The 15,781-nt window shown below is 33.4% G+C and overlaps 1 protein-coding gene across 3 annotated transcripts; it reads right to left on the reverse strand.

Moving 5' to 3' along the window:
- Positions 1 to 1,894: 1,894 nt before the first annotated feature.
- On the reverse strand, positions 1,895 to 15,781 carry LOC137820083 (transcription factor efuD-like). 3 transcript variants are annotated; one of them, XM_068623874.1, is made up of 11 exons: positions 15,535 to 15,781; positions 15,295 to 15,417; positions 14,835 to 14,955; positions 11,081 to 11,209; positions 10,800 to 10,909; positions 10,526 to 10,709; positions 6,399 to 6,590; positions 4,861 to 5,097; positions 4,513 to 4,708; positions 2,273 to 2,404; positions 1,895 to 2,184 (listed from the first exon to the last, which is right to left on the reverse strand). In XM_068623874.1, exons 1-10 carry the CDS (start codon positions 15,552 to 15,554, stop codon positions 2,301 to 2,303), a joined length of 1,416 nt encoding a protein of 471 aa, XP_068479975.1. In that variant the 5' UTR covers positions 15,555 to 15,781; the 3' UTR covers positions 1,895 to 2,184; positions 2,273 to 2,300. The 3 variants fall into 3 exon arrangements, with proteins under 3 accessions (XP_068479975.1, XP_068479974.1, XP_068479973.1); XM_068623873.1 differs by having other exon boundaries at positions 1,895 to 2,197; XM_068623872.1 differs by having other exon boundaries at positions 1,895 to 2,404.

Consider the following 15,781-nt stretch of genomic DNA (forward strand, 5'->3'; position numbering starts at 1 on the left):
CGGTCTAGGATCTGATATATGCAGTAGAGGTCTAGTACCTAGTATGGCAGTAGATGATCTAGGATTTCGATTAAATTTCTTTCTCATCTAAGCTGCAATTTTGATCTTTTAGGATTTGTTTTAGTGATTGTGTTATTGTCATTATTCTTGAATAATTGGTTTTCTTGATTTATATTGCTTGGATTCATTGAAAAATGTTAAATAAGGTTGGTTTTTAGAATCATTGGATTGAATCTTGTGATACAATTATTTTTTATGAGTTTTTGAGTCTAATTTATGGTGGATCTATGTCATATTTATTTTTTCTAATGTGTTTTTACTCATGTTTACTTATGTTCTTGAAATAAATGAACTAAAATGATAGTGGTATAGTAGTTAATCATGATGGTGACATATCTATCTCTTTAGAAAAAATATGAAAAAAAATTTATGTGACATAATTTCTATGGAAGAATGTCATATCTTCATGATAGGTCAGACAATATGATCATAAATCTATTCACGATGACTTCACCAATAAAATAAGTTTCATTCATCAAGGAAGAAAAATAATTTTGTGTCCTCTCACACATCATCAACAAGTAAGGGAGAATTAATTTAGCATTTTTTTTAATCTTCATTGTTTTTTGAAGTCATTATGGGAAAAAAATTTCTATGTTCTTTACCAAGATCCTTCCTTGGATGAGGAACAAACTTATGAGTTTTGCTTTGAAACTTAGGAAAAGTTTAAGAATTTTGAGTCTTTTGCTACCCGAGAGAAGGTGGTTTCCTTTATATGGGGTGGTTAGAGTTGTTCTTGGCAACTCACGGTGGTGCGTGGCGTCCTTGGCGGTGTGCACGGGGTCTAATGATGTGCGACATTGCTAATGGTGGAGCGTGGTATGTAAAAATAGAATAAAAGGATTTGAGTGAAAAAGAAATACAAGAGCAGGAGTTGAGACAAAATTATTAATTTTTGTTTCAAATGATAGTTTTAAATGAGAAACCATAGTTTTGTTGTAATAATAATTTTTATCCAATTAAAATTACATTTTAACCTACTAAAATAACATGAAATATAATCTCAACTTTCTAATCGGTTAAAATTTCATTGAAAATGAGTTAAAATTACTCAAAAAAACTTTTACTAATTTTAGTCGATTAATTCACATTAATTTATTAAAACAGTGAAAGTCAACCGTAATAAAAGGTGAACTATTTTTAGCCAACTAAAAACTTGTTTCAAACAATATAAATGTTCTTCCTTCCTTGCAAACCCAACAAATTAAAAAAAAATGAAAAGATAAAAGTGATAAAAAAAATTCAGTACATTTGTTAGGCGACAAACATGTTCAATATACTTTTTAAATAATTTTGTATCATTTATTCAATTATGTTTACTTATCCTATTAGTTATGATTATCTTGTATTGACATATAAACGGGCTCTCGAACGTCCTCATGGGTAATATTAATGAAAGTGTTCTTATTAGACTTTGGAATTATAAAACTCCATATTTTGAAAACCTTGCAATTTTTTATTTTATTTTATTTTGTAAAGTTGAAGTATATACATATGTGCTTGTTTATAGTGTGCTTTTACTTTATTGTGAGATGATAGCCATATCGAAGGAAAATGGGACAGTGCAAAAAAAAATTATTAGTAAAACAAAATTAGTATAAACTTTTCTAAGTTTTAGTTGGTAAATATAGAAACAAGGAAATTTAAACTTCAGTAGGTCAATTTTACTTGTTATTTTTTTAATGACTTGCCTTTGTCTAAACAAGAAATATTTTCCTCGACGAACATAATCATATCAACAATCTAATGGCAAACAAAATAGCTTTGCCCATTAGAATAGTGAAATATAAGATTTGTCCAAAAAAAGAAAAAAAAAAAACAAACTTACAATGCATTGTTTAAATGTGTATAGCATTGATCATTGCATTGGTGAAGTATTTGAAAGGGACTACTTATGCCTTACAAAGACATTGTAGCACAAATTCAAAAGTACAATAAAGCATAAGATTTTACTTCCCCAGAAACACCGAATTCAATTTCGAGTAAAAAATAATGTAATGGGACTTTCCCGCTGTTGAGGCCACTGGAAATAAAACTGAATAATAGCATTATTGCTAATATCAGTGTATAACTGTTGCCATTTGTCGAATAAATTACACGCCAACAAAATTATATTTTGTGCACCTGAAATAGAAGACTGATGAACAAAATTCTAGGCTTTAGGATACATTTTTCTTTTTGCAGAAAACATGATTGCAGTACGAGTCCTGACCTTACTGTTCAAAGAGAGAAACTTCTCATCAACCTTCCTCCCAGTCCACATCTTCATCTTCATCGACATCTGCTGGAGCAACATCAGCTTGAACATTCAAATCATTGACCTTGTAATTTTCATTTCCAGTACCTGTATGAAAGCACCCAGATAAACATGAGTGAAAGAAGTAAAAATATAAAAAATCATGAAAAAGAAATTCGAATGGGAACAATCAAAATTAGAGCTTCTGGAGGCAGTCATCTGCAATATGTGATCGGAGAAATAATACACAAGGTACAATAGGTAGCCCCATCATCAACATTCTAATATTTGGCTCTAGAATATGTGACTTCCTGGCTTTGGGAGATGAAGAGGAAAGGGAAGAGATTACTATATAATTCATAGCACATTATATTACTTTGCTTGAGGTAAATATTTCAAAGATGATGAGAAGCCTGTTCTAGTTTTGAAAATTATAAAAATATCAATTATTAATGTTCCACGTACAAATCCAAACTAATTTTATGAAAAAACCAGTAATCTTCAATCAAACACACTTTATTATCCTAATAATTTATTGGTTTAGTTGCAGTTTCTATCCTAATTTATATTATTAAGCACCTACCTGTAAGGTTTATCATCTTGTACAGCAATGTATAAAGCTAAAGTTTTTATTTAATAGTAATAGATTAAAGACAAAATACTCTCCTGTATACTTTCAGATTCTATATTTAGATTGACTAAAACAAATTAAAGTTTTAGAAACAATTTCAGACATAAAACATGGGAAATTCTTTAGATCCTAACCATTTAAATTTTCAACATATACTCTGTTCCATGTCAACCTATAATTACAGTTGTTATCACCCCTACTGAAATCATCACCTAAGCTACCACTACACCTGTTCTTCCACCTTTAGGAACTACCAACAAGCATTGTATTACGTAATCCCCAGTATTATCCCAATTTCTTAGATATTTTACCTCCTCGTAACTGTTTTTACCATAGCCATCATTGACAATACACTATGACAATGTTGCAACTGGAAATGTCAGTTAGAAAACTCATCAACCCCAAAACTAATCATGAAAACCAAACACAATATAACCCAACCCCGATAGAAACATTTAATTTTCACATTAGTGGGTTCAGAAAATTGATAGTCTTTTAATACATCCAGTTTTCCAAACCACTAGGACCAGCCAGTGGTGGGGGTTTCGATAGTATGCATGAGGTCATCTGTTCAAATTTCACTACAATCATTATATTTAAGAATAAAATCCAATTTTCCATATAATCATTCATGAATGCAAGTCAAAATTTGTCCTCATTTGGATTAGCAAAGTCTCGTGTCAAAAAGCAAAGATTCTTCTAAATTTTCTTATTCCCATCCTTAAAAAGTTTCTTAACAATTTGGATACCCCAGTAAAACAAAGTCACAGCAAATTACAGAAATGCATTTCCTAGCTACGGATTTTCAGGTTCATCTAACACCAACCAGATGAATGTGGTTCAAAGTTTAAACCAGAAAAAGACTGGTAACCAACTGATTCTAAGCAAACTAATTAACTTGCTATTAATTATTGTTTGACCATGAGAACATGGATTGGAACACTGATGGAGTAACCTACCATTAACTGTTCCTGAATAAGAATTTAAAACTAATATATAAGGTTTATAATAGAAGAGTTACAAAAAAATAACATTCCTACTCATTCATACAATAAACAAGTATTATATAGGCATTAATTTGTAGTTTTAAAATTTGAATATTAACAGCAGTATATATCAATTGTAGTTCAAGTTAAACAGTTTAATAAATTACAGTATCATTAAAAAGAATCAACTTCAATATAATAGAAAAAGTAAGTTCAATCCCAATGAAAACATCTACACCAGTTAATCTTTTTCGTTTTCCTAATAGGTGGTTAGTCTGCCCTCCAAACCCAATTATTATTCTGGCATTGTGGTTATCATTCGTAGTGTGACTAATAAACATAAATTGACAAAAAGGACAAGGGCCTAAAATCTAAAGATGGATATAAGGTAATAAGAATCCATATTAAGAATAAAAATATAGTTTCAAGCAATTGAATCAAATTTTCAAATCAATACTACAATAAAAATCTAAATGAAACAGTGTCCAGAAAACACAATGAAAAAATATTCTTTTCATTTTACTGAGCACAGGATTTGTAAAGGCACATATAAACACTGTTCCGATGTGTGCTCAAATCACCTCGAAAAGGAAAAATACCTGCAACTGGAGCTTGCTCCCAGTCAGTACCATCATCATCTTCCTCGTATTTTGATTTCATGCCAACTTGACGATTAGAAGCATGACTTGAAGGATCATTTTCAGTAAATGTATCTGTCAAATCTTGTTTTTTAGAAGCTTCCATTTCATGTTGTTGTTTAAGCAGAGCAGCATAATAAGCCTTGATATACTCATCCTGTAAATAGAAGAAGAAGAAGAAAAAGAAGAAAAAAACAGATCATAAGTGAATAAAAGTTTCAGAACCTTCAGACAGAAGGAGCAAGGAACTGAAGTGAAAAAGACAATATAAAAGAAAAATAAAACAATAGCTGATCATATAGTATATGCCTGTATATTTTTTTTGTCATCATGATCAACTGTTGATTTCTTGTCATCCGAGTACTGTGCTGATGTGGAAGTTGAAGTCCCATCCATCTTTATTTCCTCCTTCACCTCTCCTCGTTGTTCCTTTGTAAGAACCATCCCTGATTTTATCATCCATGGTGGCAAAACCTTTAGAGATGTTTCAGTTTCAGACTTAACATCATGTCTGTTGCCTTCAGTCCCATTGAAATCCACCACAACCTGTTCAAATCCAGCATACTTAACATTTATTCATGTATCACTTATTTTGAGACGAGGGAAAAAAGTGTTAAATTAAACTGCTGGTAATTATATACTTCATTAGGGTAATGCTATATACACAAATGTACACACAAAATCTAATCGATGGATCTGTTTGTACACCATTAGATTAACCTATGAATGTCACATCGCATAGTTTCTTTCTACACATCTTAAATGCAATAAAAATCTGCCTATACTACTGGGGTTTGTTACTAATCTTTACTTAGTCAGTCCAAAAGCCCAGATAAAACTCAAGAGGGTTATGTTAAGCAATTGAGAGCTAATGTAAAACTTCATTGAATTTCAATGAGATGATAATGTTAGTGTCAATTTATTTTATATATCTGATTTAACCAATTCAACTAAGTAATCACAGGTTGAACCAGTGACCATTAACCAAGTACCTCAACTGAGTTGGTCTCTGATCTGAGTCTAATAACATTGCATGGAGGAGATCAATACTAATGTGGGTTATGCAAGCTTAATTATTGAATGATGAATTCCAAGTTATCCTATACTTTTGGTGGAAATTTAGTAACATGGAGGAATAAGAAACAAATGCAAGCTGCTTTTTGGGTTACGGAACAAGGGTTTTGGGAATTGCTTTGGTGAAAATTATATTAAGCTGTCTTACAATAAAGTATGAAATGACTATGGAGCAGTACTATAATACTAAATTACAATTAGCATTACTCCTATCTAGTTCAAGAGGACGGAATGAAACACAATGAGATTGTTGTCACATCATGAAGGAGAACCGATGACTACCACATATAAGGTCTTTAGATGGAAAATATGTTAAGAGGATGGCAACAGAGAAATTTCGAAGACATTAATAACAAATTGGGAATTATATCCATGCAAGATCTTGGAGGGATGTGATGTAAATATAAAATGAATAATTATGTAACTTTTGTATATTACTTCTATTACCAGGACACACTTGTAGGACAGATATATTTCCTATTTGATTTCTTAGATGCATGCATAGCCGTAACTTAGGCAAGTTAGTATTAGTATAGGTATTGAACATACTTCAACTTTAATCAGATAAAATTGTCAGAAATTTCAATTTTTCAATTATAAATGGAAAACAGAGAAAAAGGAGGAAAAGCATGATTATGTGGAGGACAAGATATCCTCTAAAGACATAAGCAAGAAAAAAATAATTAAATAGAAATGAGAATCACAATAATTAGCAAGGTTATAACTGCCTAGATCCTGAAGAAATCATGACCATTAAAAGAGGTAACTCTTACCTTGGTATCCCCACTATAAGGCATTGGTGCTCCATTATATCCAAGCTGAGAAATTTTAGAATCACCAGCCATATCTCCATTGGCACGCCCCATAGCACTAGCTCGAGCTTCCCATGCTAGGAGACTGCCAAATTCTGGAACAGGCAAATCTTTCACCCTGCTGAGTTGATCTATTAAAGGCTTGAGTTGTATCTGCAACCAGTTCCAATTATATTTTAGCTTTTTTTTTTACAACAAAACAGAGTATAACCTATTGATTATCATTTATATGTATTTTGAACCAATTTAACTGGAGAGAAAAAAGGATGGAGTTTGCATTCAGTACACAAGTTTCATAGTCATTGTTAACAGTAGTCAGATTGGGCTGAGCTTGTACCAGCTAGTACTGAACTAGTTATTACTTATTAGTATAAGTTGTATTGAGCTTGTACCAGCTGTGCTATCTTGTGGGTAGTCAGAAGTCAGTTATGGCAGCTGTCAATAGACACATGTCATTAACAGTTTCTGTTGCTTGCTCAGCATTCAAAGAGTAGCTATAAGTTCTCTGATATAACAAATTCAAAACAGTTAATTCTCTCAGAAATTCACTTTTCCTTTGTTCTCTTGAACCCTAACATTGTTTTCCATCAAATCCCTAAAATCTTAAAAAAATATTCAGACTTTAAACAAAATAAATTGCAGACCAGAAACAACAATAAATAAAGGCTAGCACAGTGCAGTGTCTAGGAAAAATTAAACAAATTCAAATGATTTGTGATACCTCTAATATATCTAGACGAATTTCATAAAATAAAAGGTATTTTACAAGTCTTGTATATGTCTAAGATATCTAGAAGAAATTCAAAAAATAAAAGGTATTTTCAAGTCCTGTATACGTAAGAAAGCACAAGGGCGTGACATCAGGTCATAATACTTCTCAATTTTTTAATGGATTAAAGGACTATTGGACTTTTATTACACCGTTATAACTTTCGAGAGATTTTGAAGCATATACTTCAGATTAGAGAGCTTCGTCAACTTTTCCAACAAAAAAACTAAATGACATTTTAAGAACACGAAATAATAATTCAGGTGTTGGACCTATTATCATCAACATGCCATTACATATCCTGTTATACTGTGGTTTATATTTCAACTATTACTACGTCTAGAACCATGCACATTTTACTTTAATATCCCAGAAACCATCACCTTTAACCTCAAAAAAAATGGTTTGACATATATTGAGAAAGAAAAAAGGTTTGGCATATCCCTTCATTTTATAACCATGAAAGGATTTCGTTTTGACATTACTGACCACTTAAGCATACATAAGTCATTCTCAATATGCTGTCTATGTCAGTGGTACGTGATGCATCAAAATATGTATTAAATAGTCAAAGACATACAAAAAACATTTTCATCAAATATTAGCAATTTAAATTATTGGAATATCAAACTAATTGCTGCACCTGAATCTCTTTTAAAATAAAATAAAAAAAGTTCTAATGGTTTTCTTAAAGTGAAATCAGCATAGGATAAGAGCACAGGACAAAAGTTGAATAGCCATGATAAGGATAACAGTATATTCCTAGTGTTTGAGGACAAGGAGACCTCCCAAAACCAAAAAGACAACTTCTAAATGAATATTCAGAGTTTTCATTCATCATAATAGCATTTAAACCAAATACAACCACTAATCATTGGTTCTCCGTGTTAGAAAGAAACATAAAATAAGAATCAAAGGGAAAAGGAATAATACTAAGGCAGTAATCACAAACTCCTACACCCTTCTAGATAAAGTCATCCATCGAGGCAAGTCTGTGGGCTGACACTGTCCTGGATTCCATTACTAACATAACATCACTCTGTGCTGGAAAAGACACCTTGATCTCAAGGTGGAATGAGGAGCAAACATCATCACATTTAAGAAGAGCCCAGGTCAGGCCGCATGGGCCGGCCCACAGCCTCTAATAAAATAACACAAGGTGGGTTAAACATCTCAGCCCTCATTGATTCTTTTGAAAATCCTACATCGACTAGATATTATGGCCAAATTATAGTATATAAGTGGGTACAAACCTCACATTTCAAGCTGGATTTGAGGTTAAGTTAGGCTTTAAGCCCATTTCCTAATATGGTATCAAAGCTTATCATAGTCTATCCCGGTGAGGTTTTTTGGGCCTATTGTGTCACTTGTTATTGGGGCCCTATTCGCAAGCTCAATGTCCTTGGCATAAAAGGATGGTTTGAAGATATCACACCGACTAGAGATATGACTAAATTATAATATATAAGTAGGTACAAATCTCACCTTACTAGTCACTTTTGTGAAGTTGAATTAGGCTTAAAGTCAACTTTCTAAGATCATAGGCTTGTCCCACATAACCTGTAGCCCACACAGGTTGGTCAGCCCCACCTTGATCCATATAAGTTTTTTTTTCTTTATAATCTTTTATTATTGTGTACAAATGTTTGTGTATTGAATATCAATAAATATTTTTATTCATTATTTCACCAATACCTAATATATACAAGTATGAATCTATATATTATATTATGTTCTACTTTAATGTCTCTTTCTTTTCATAATATGTTTCCTTATTTACTTGTAGTAAATAATAAATCGTTAATCTTTAAGTTATTCTTCTAATTGTTTATGAGATACTCAAATTTGGAATGAAAAATTGTCAATAACTTTTTTCCACTCTTCTTGTTGAAGATCCCACGTTGACTATAAATATGATCAAATTATAGTATATAAGTGAGTCTAGATCTTACCTTACCAAGTTGGTTTTGTAAGGATGAGTTAGGCTTAAAGTCTACTTTCTAAGATGGTATCAGAGCAAGTTAAGGGCTTATCCTAGTGAGATTAGTTGAGTATATAGTGTCACCTGCTATCATGCATTCCATTATTCCCACACTCGATGTTCTCCACATGAGGAAAGGTGTTAAAGATCTCAGATCGACTAGAGATATAACCAAACTATAATATAATAATTGGGTGTAAACCTCACCCTACCAAGTTATTTTTGTGATGTTGAATTAAGCTTAAAGTTCACTTTCTAAGACTTTTATAATTTGTAAAGATTGGCTCGCAGACTTACAGTTATGTGGGACGAGCTAGACATAGTAGCCCATAAGTCTTGCACGGGTCAACCCGCCCTGGCCCACATTGCCACCCCTACATTATGTCAACTAGTGTACTAGACATACCCATTACACTAAGAACATTTGGGTGGGAGTAGTAACTTTGTCCCATTTGGAGTCAAGTATAGCCATAGGTGTCGAAATAGGATGATTAGCAACATCATACAGTAAGGAAGGTAGGTTCGGGAATGGGTCCTACAATAAGGCTAATGGAATAGTGTTTAAGTAGTACATGTTTTAATGGAACCTTCAAACTGATGGATCGACACCTTGTTGGATCCATTAGTAACATGCTTAGAAACCACATGTTGGTCTGGATGTTGAAAATGCATAATGAGAGTATCATAGTTCATTGTTATGTATGGGTTCAAGACTCTTGAGCCATTGAACACCCAAAATAATGTATGTGCCACATATGGGGAGGATGTGGAACTCAACAGAAAAAACTTGGCCTTGGATGGTAAGATTTGTGGACAAGCCATTGTCGATCATGACACAAAGGGCACTAGTTGGATGAGGTAGGAGGCCAAGGAACTTTGCAGCATAGGTTTCCACAAAATTGTGGCTAGTGGCACCATTAATAAGATAGTCACTCTCGTGTGGTTAATTGAACCATGAACATAAAAACATTTTAGGGCTAGGCAGAGACTACATTGATGCTAGTGTGAGGTGTGGGTATAGCATAAAGGTCCTAAGGAATTTTAGATGGTGACATGGAGTTGTCATCGCCATTATTGGCAATGAGGAGGACAACCAGTTTCATGTGTGACAGTACAGGATTGCATTGGGAACAAGCCAACAAATTATTCAATATGTTAACCTCAACATTTTTTATTCATAAATCAATGCCCTTACCCTATGAGCCCTAATGATAGAAAATTAATAAGTTCTAGCAAATGGTTGTGAAAACCATAACAAAGTAATCAATCTTAAAACTAAAGGATTCATAATGGGAATCCCAAAATAGAAGAAATAACATAGTAAAATCATAAAAGAACCTCCATCTTTTGAAGCATGTCTTTCAACTTTTCATGACGTCGTCTTCTTGCATTATCATCTCCGTCGGGCCCTTCTTGAACAACAAACTTGTCACTTTCTACCTCAAGTTTTCCATTACAACTTTCACAATGGAAGTCATCATCTTCAAAAGATACTAACCGCAATGCATCCAGAGCATTGTATCTAAAATAATTCAAATCCCCAAGTATTATGGAAACATAAAACAATTATTGATATTGAAATAAATTTGGAATTGTAATGAACTACTTAAACCTTTTTCCACACTTTGTACAGATATATTCTTCAATTGTGTTCTTGTTGTCCAATTCATCTTTCAGCAGCTTCTTCATGCGATGAATTCTGTACCTAACCACATCATATATCTGCAACAAACTTCCAACATGAAATTTCTACACATGGGGGAGCCATAATTTAATTGATAATTGACTCAAACAGTGACAAGAAAGAATTCAAAATAAAACAAAAATCACAAGAATCATGAAAGAGAAACATTGTAGAAATATAAAGATGGGTTGGACTGGGAAGAGACAAACCTGTGCATAATCTAGACAACAGTAAGAGTGTGTGTGCAACTTGACCTTCTCTTCTCCCTCTTTTCCAGTCAGTTGAACATCAACTGTAGCAGCTGTAGCAGCACTATACAATTTTGCTCCTTTTGCTGTCTGGAACACCAGATAATATAGATCGTAAGAAGAAAATAAGGGCATGATATTAGCATCACTAACAGCTAACATCCTAACACTTCAAGCCTAATAGGAAAATCAATAAAACTCAGACAAACACAGCAAAATAAAATCAAACAGAGACAATTGAATGTGCAATGGGAGAAAACGCTAATAGTTTAAAATATCCTAGCTGAAATATCGACAAAAACTGACAAATATGACCAAACCCAAAGATATTTAATATAAGCACAGTAACTATGACAGTTAGAAAAACTTTTAAGAACCTTGGGAGAACCACACCATAAAAGCTATATGTAATGTAGTAGGAGTCGAAATCCCTATAAACCAGATAAGCACCCAGGTACTTAGGGAACCCTCCCATAAAAGCTCATTTTCATCAAAGGGGGAAGAACCTAGTCACTTAAGTATTCCGAAGGACATATCATACTAATCAAAGTGAGACTAAAGCAGTTCATCGTACCCAAGTCCCTATCAAAATAAAAAACTAGAATCCTATACTTAAAACGTGGCAAGTCCCATCCTTGCAATGCATTTGGGTCCTAACAAAAACACTACCAAGTGGTCCAAGCAAAGAGTTCAAATTAAATTAGTAACCGAGTAATCAAAATTCTAGCATAAGAATTATTAAACAAATCATCAAAATTTCAAAGAAAGATTACGGGACTGAAAGCTTCATGTCGTGGGATTTGGAGCATTAAATCATGGGACAGGAACGAAGAAGGTAATAAGAGAATGAATTGACAATAATCCACAATATGTGCTTTATGAACTTCAACACCAAGATGAGTTTATTGGCAATTCAAGGAAGAGAAAATCTTATTATATTGAAATTTATAATCTAGCTATGATGCATGGATGCCATGGATGTGAAGATACAACAGATCTAGAAATTACAGGACAACATCACCAATATTATAGCAACAAACAACAGCAAAAACCTTATCCCACTAGGGGAGATCAGCTTCATGAATTGCACCATGCCAGTGGGCTCATTAAAGGCCAAATTTTGAAGGATATTATTACATCAACATATTCATAACAGAACTACAATGTTACAACATATAAAATTAGTATAAACGTAGTAGATACAAATTTAACACCACTATGGCAAATATTTTCAAATGTTTCCACTTCTTGACCTTCAGTAAAATAACCTAATTTCCAATAACATAATAAGTTAGAAAGTGCAATTGACTTTAGGGTCAATAAAAGGTATGTTAAAATTGCATGATGTCATTATGCAAACGCTCATCCTTTTAACAAAATCTCATGCACCCTATCTAATTAAATGATGGGAATGTGACATAATGCACACAAACATTGAAATCAATTCTTACCGAATATCCTTTTCAAATTTTGTGCTATCTCATTCCCAATGGAATAACCTTCTTAGGTGATGAAAAACTTTTGAAAAGCCAATGCTATATTTGAAATGGATTGTCACATCATGAAGGAAAAACAAAAGTAAAACCTTTTATATACATATGACAAGCCACCATGACCATCCGTGTGGTTATACAAGAATTGAAGCCATTTCTCACCAGGTTGGATTGGCTTAATAAAACCCTTAGTGTTTCCCTAAAATAAGAATGGTTGTCATCCCAGTCATCCTGTTGACCATCCTTCCATTTCTCTTATAAAGATACTAAAATATGGAGTTCCACTACCACTGGTAACTTGAGTATTTCTATTTCTTCATCCTCCCTCCTTCCAATGCTTTTCCATTCTGGAGATTGTACTACAAAAAATTTCCTATAGATGGGAATACTAGATTAAGGGGGTGCAAAATGTTTTTATGTGTTGTTTTTGTTATAATGGGGCTGAAACCTCACAATACATATTTTTTAATTGACGCTTGCTTCATCATCTAGAATTGGTTCAGTAACAAAATTCAACGACACCTGAATTTTCAAAAGATACTACTATGCTATGCCCCAGGTCGTGGGGGAAAAACCATGAGAGTTTTGAGTATCATGAATACTTTAAAAACTGTGGACACGTGCCCTGGACTAAGAAACAAATGGTCTAATTGTCTATATTATACTAATAGGATTAATTTTTTGGTATCTCACATATAGGGAAAGTAATAGTTGTATAGGTAAACTTTCTACTTTTGCTATTAATGTACATGTGCTGTTTGGTGGGATATGATTCCCCGTTTGTCTAGGAACCGTCATGGATTACCTTCTTAAGCGATCATAAGAGAACTGATGTGAAGAATGAGGACGATGCTCGTGAATAGCTTCTTCAACTAGCTAGGAAACTGTATGAGAAAGGCATGCAGTTGGAGCTTGTAGAAAAGGTCACAGACCCTAAAGAGTATGATGCAGAAGAAGTAAAGAAAATCTTTGAAATTGCATTGGTATGCACTCAGGCATCAACTGCAACAAGGCCAACAATGTCTGAATAGTGCTAATCAAAAGCAAGAGCTTAGTGGAGCACATGCAACCAACTATGCCTGTGATTGTTGAAACGAATATGATAAATAGGGAAGGCAACTCTGCTGGTTCATCTAATGACACTGTCTCCATTTCTGTTCTATCAACTCAATGATTATGAGATTTTAACATTTTGAACCATAATTATTAGAATAAATTAGATTAAAGTTTTGGATGACTATTCATCTATACATTTTGAAAAGCTTATCCATAAGTAACAGTAGGTATATATAAATATATATGAATGACTTTTCATTTCAAGAGTTGTTTATCAATGTTATAGTCCGTGTGTAGTGCTATATATATATATATATATACATATATATATATATACATATATAATTACATATATATATATATACATATATATATATATACATATATATATATATACATATATATATATATATATATATATTTCTAGTTTCCTATTCGTACAAATGTCAATTTAAAATATATATCTATATATAAATGTATATTGAGCTGAATGCATAGATGACAAACAATTAACATTTGGCTACTGTGTTTTCATCAGAGGGGATTTAATATCCTAGAAGAGCAAGTGTTAAATGTTGTTGTCAGATTGAGTGTTCAGACAAGTTGTTGTCAGATCGAGAGTTCAGGCAAAATGTTGTTAGCGAGATTGAGAACTGAGGCAAAATGATGTTGCCTCATGGGAAGACTTAGTCAAGGGAGATCATTACATTGTTTTGGGAACTCTAATGAACAGATATTTGCTAAGTCACTCAAGAGGCCAAGAGATAGCTTATATAGGCAACAAGCTTGGTGAATACCACAAATATGTACTAGCTTGAGGGGGAGTACAGTTGGTGCATAAAACAAATATGTACTACTAGCTTGAGGGGGAGTACGGTTGGTACATACAACAAATATGTACTACTAGCTTGAGGGGGAGAAGATATTCTCAGTTTCCTTATCTTTTATCCATGTTAACATTATTTGACTTTGTTTCCTTGTAGCTGGCATATATACAAGGAAACAAAGTCACATAACTAGGTTCATTCCCTATAAGGAAGAAACTTTGATTACGCATTGATCATTATAAGTAACAAGTATGAGAGTCAACATTTGCATATGTTTATAACAGAGTGTCATCCGGGAAGTAACACCAATGAACTGCACAGACAGAACCCAAGAGTTACCTCTCTCCTATATTCTCGAGTAATGATCTTCTCCTCTTCGAAAAACCGCAGAGTTCGGCGAAGTTGTTTTGTGTGTAATTTGAGATCTTTTGCCAAATCCTCTTCTCTGACCCATTGTCGCCTGAACAGAATTCACAAAAGAACAAAAGTGAACCCACACAATCAAGGAAATGCACCCAAAATTCTTTCAAAAGTCACAAGAATCCAACAGCAGACGAGATTCCAGATTCGCCAAAAAGTTCAAATTCACACTTTAATATAGTAAACAAACAGCCCAGCTGATCTACACTATCAAATTAAGAAGCAACATATTTACAATAAAGCTTTCACGCCCCACGTTTACAAATAACTACGCCCTCAAATTTCACTTAAATCTCCAATTCATTTCATTCGTTCTTTTGTCATAACTTATTCCGCAATCAAAACCTGAAAATCATGAACATTTCCAGTGAAAGCAAACCTTGTGAGGGCATCAAGAATCACTACAGCGATTCCTCTGTTATCACTCCTTCCCGATTTGGGTTGATTCTCTCCTTTACTCGTTAGATCATCGTAAAAAGCCCTCGCAGCTAGTTTAACCAACCTACACCAAAATCAAAAGTAACTAATTAGATTCAATTTTCCGTGCTTGTTTTTAATTGAAGGAGAAATCGCAGAGGTTTTTTAGAATCTTCAATTGAATTAGAAGAGAAACCCGTACTTGTTGTAGTGATCAACCATCAAAGCGATCTGAGAAAAAAATTTAAGTGGCTTCGATGGTTCCTCAGCGTTCAAATCGGAAAGAAAGGATAAGTGATGTGTGTGTGTGTGTGCGCGATTATCCAATGATGTTCATCGCAGCTCACAACTCGCTACCATCATTCTGAACACATCGGGAATTTTGACAGAGGAGGCCGTTATATATGGTAGGGCTTTTCACAACGTAGAGTAAAATATTCAATTACTCT

Source organism: Phaseolus vulgaris, chromosome 9 (genome assembly GCF_000499845.2).
Source record: "Phaseolus vulgaris cultivar G19833 chromosome 9, P. vulgaris v2.0, whole genome shotgun sequence".
Taxonomy (NCBI): Eukaryota; Viridiplantae; Streptophyta; class Magnoliopsida; order Fabales; family Fabaceae; genus Phaseolus; species Phaseolus vulgaris.

Excerpts from the sequence above, each read along its gene's own strand:
- LOC137820083 (XM_068623874.1), bottom strand. The coding sequence starts at position 15,554 with ATGGTTGATCACTACAACAA. Across the intron at positions 6,591-10,525 it reads ACATGCTTCAAAAGATGGAG|ATACAACTCAAGCCTTTAAT; the intron begins GTTCTTTTATGA and ends AACTGGTTGCAG. Across the intron at positions 5,098-6,398 it reads CTTATAGTGGGGATACCAAG|GTTGTGGTGGATTTCAATGG; the intron begins GTAAGAGTTACC and ends GGATTTGAACAG.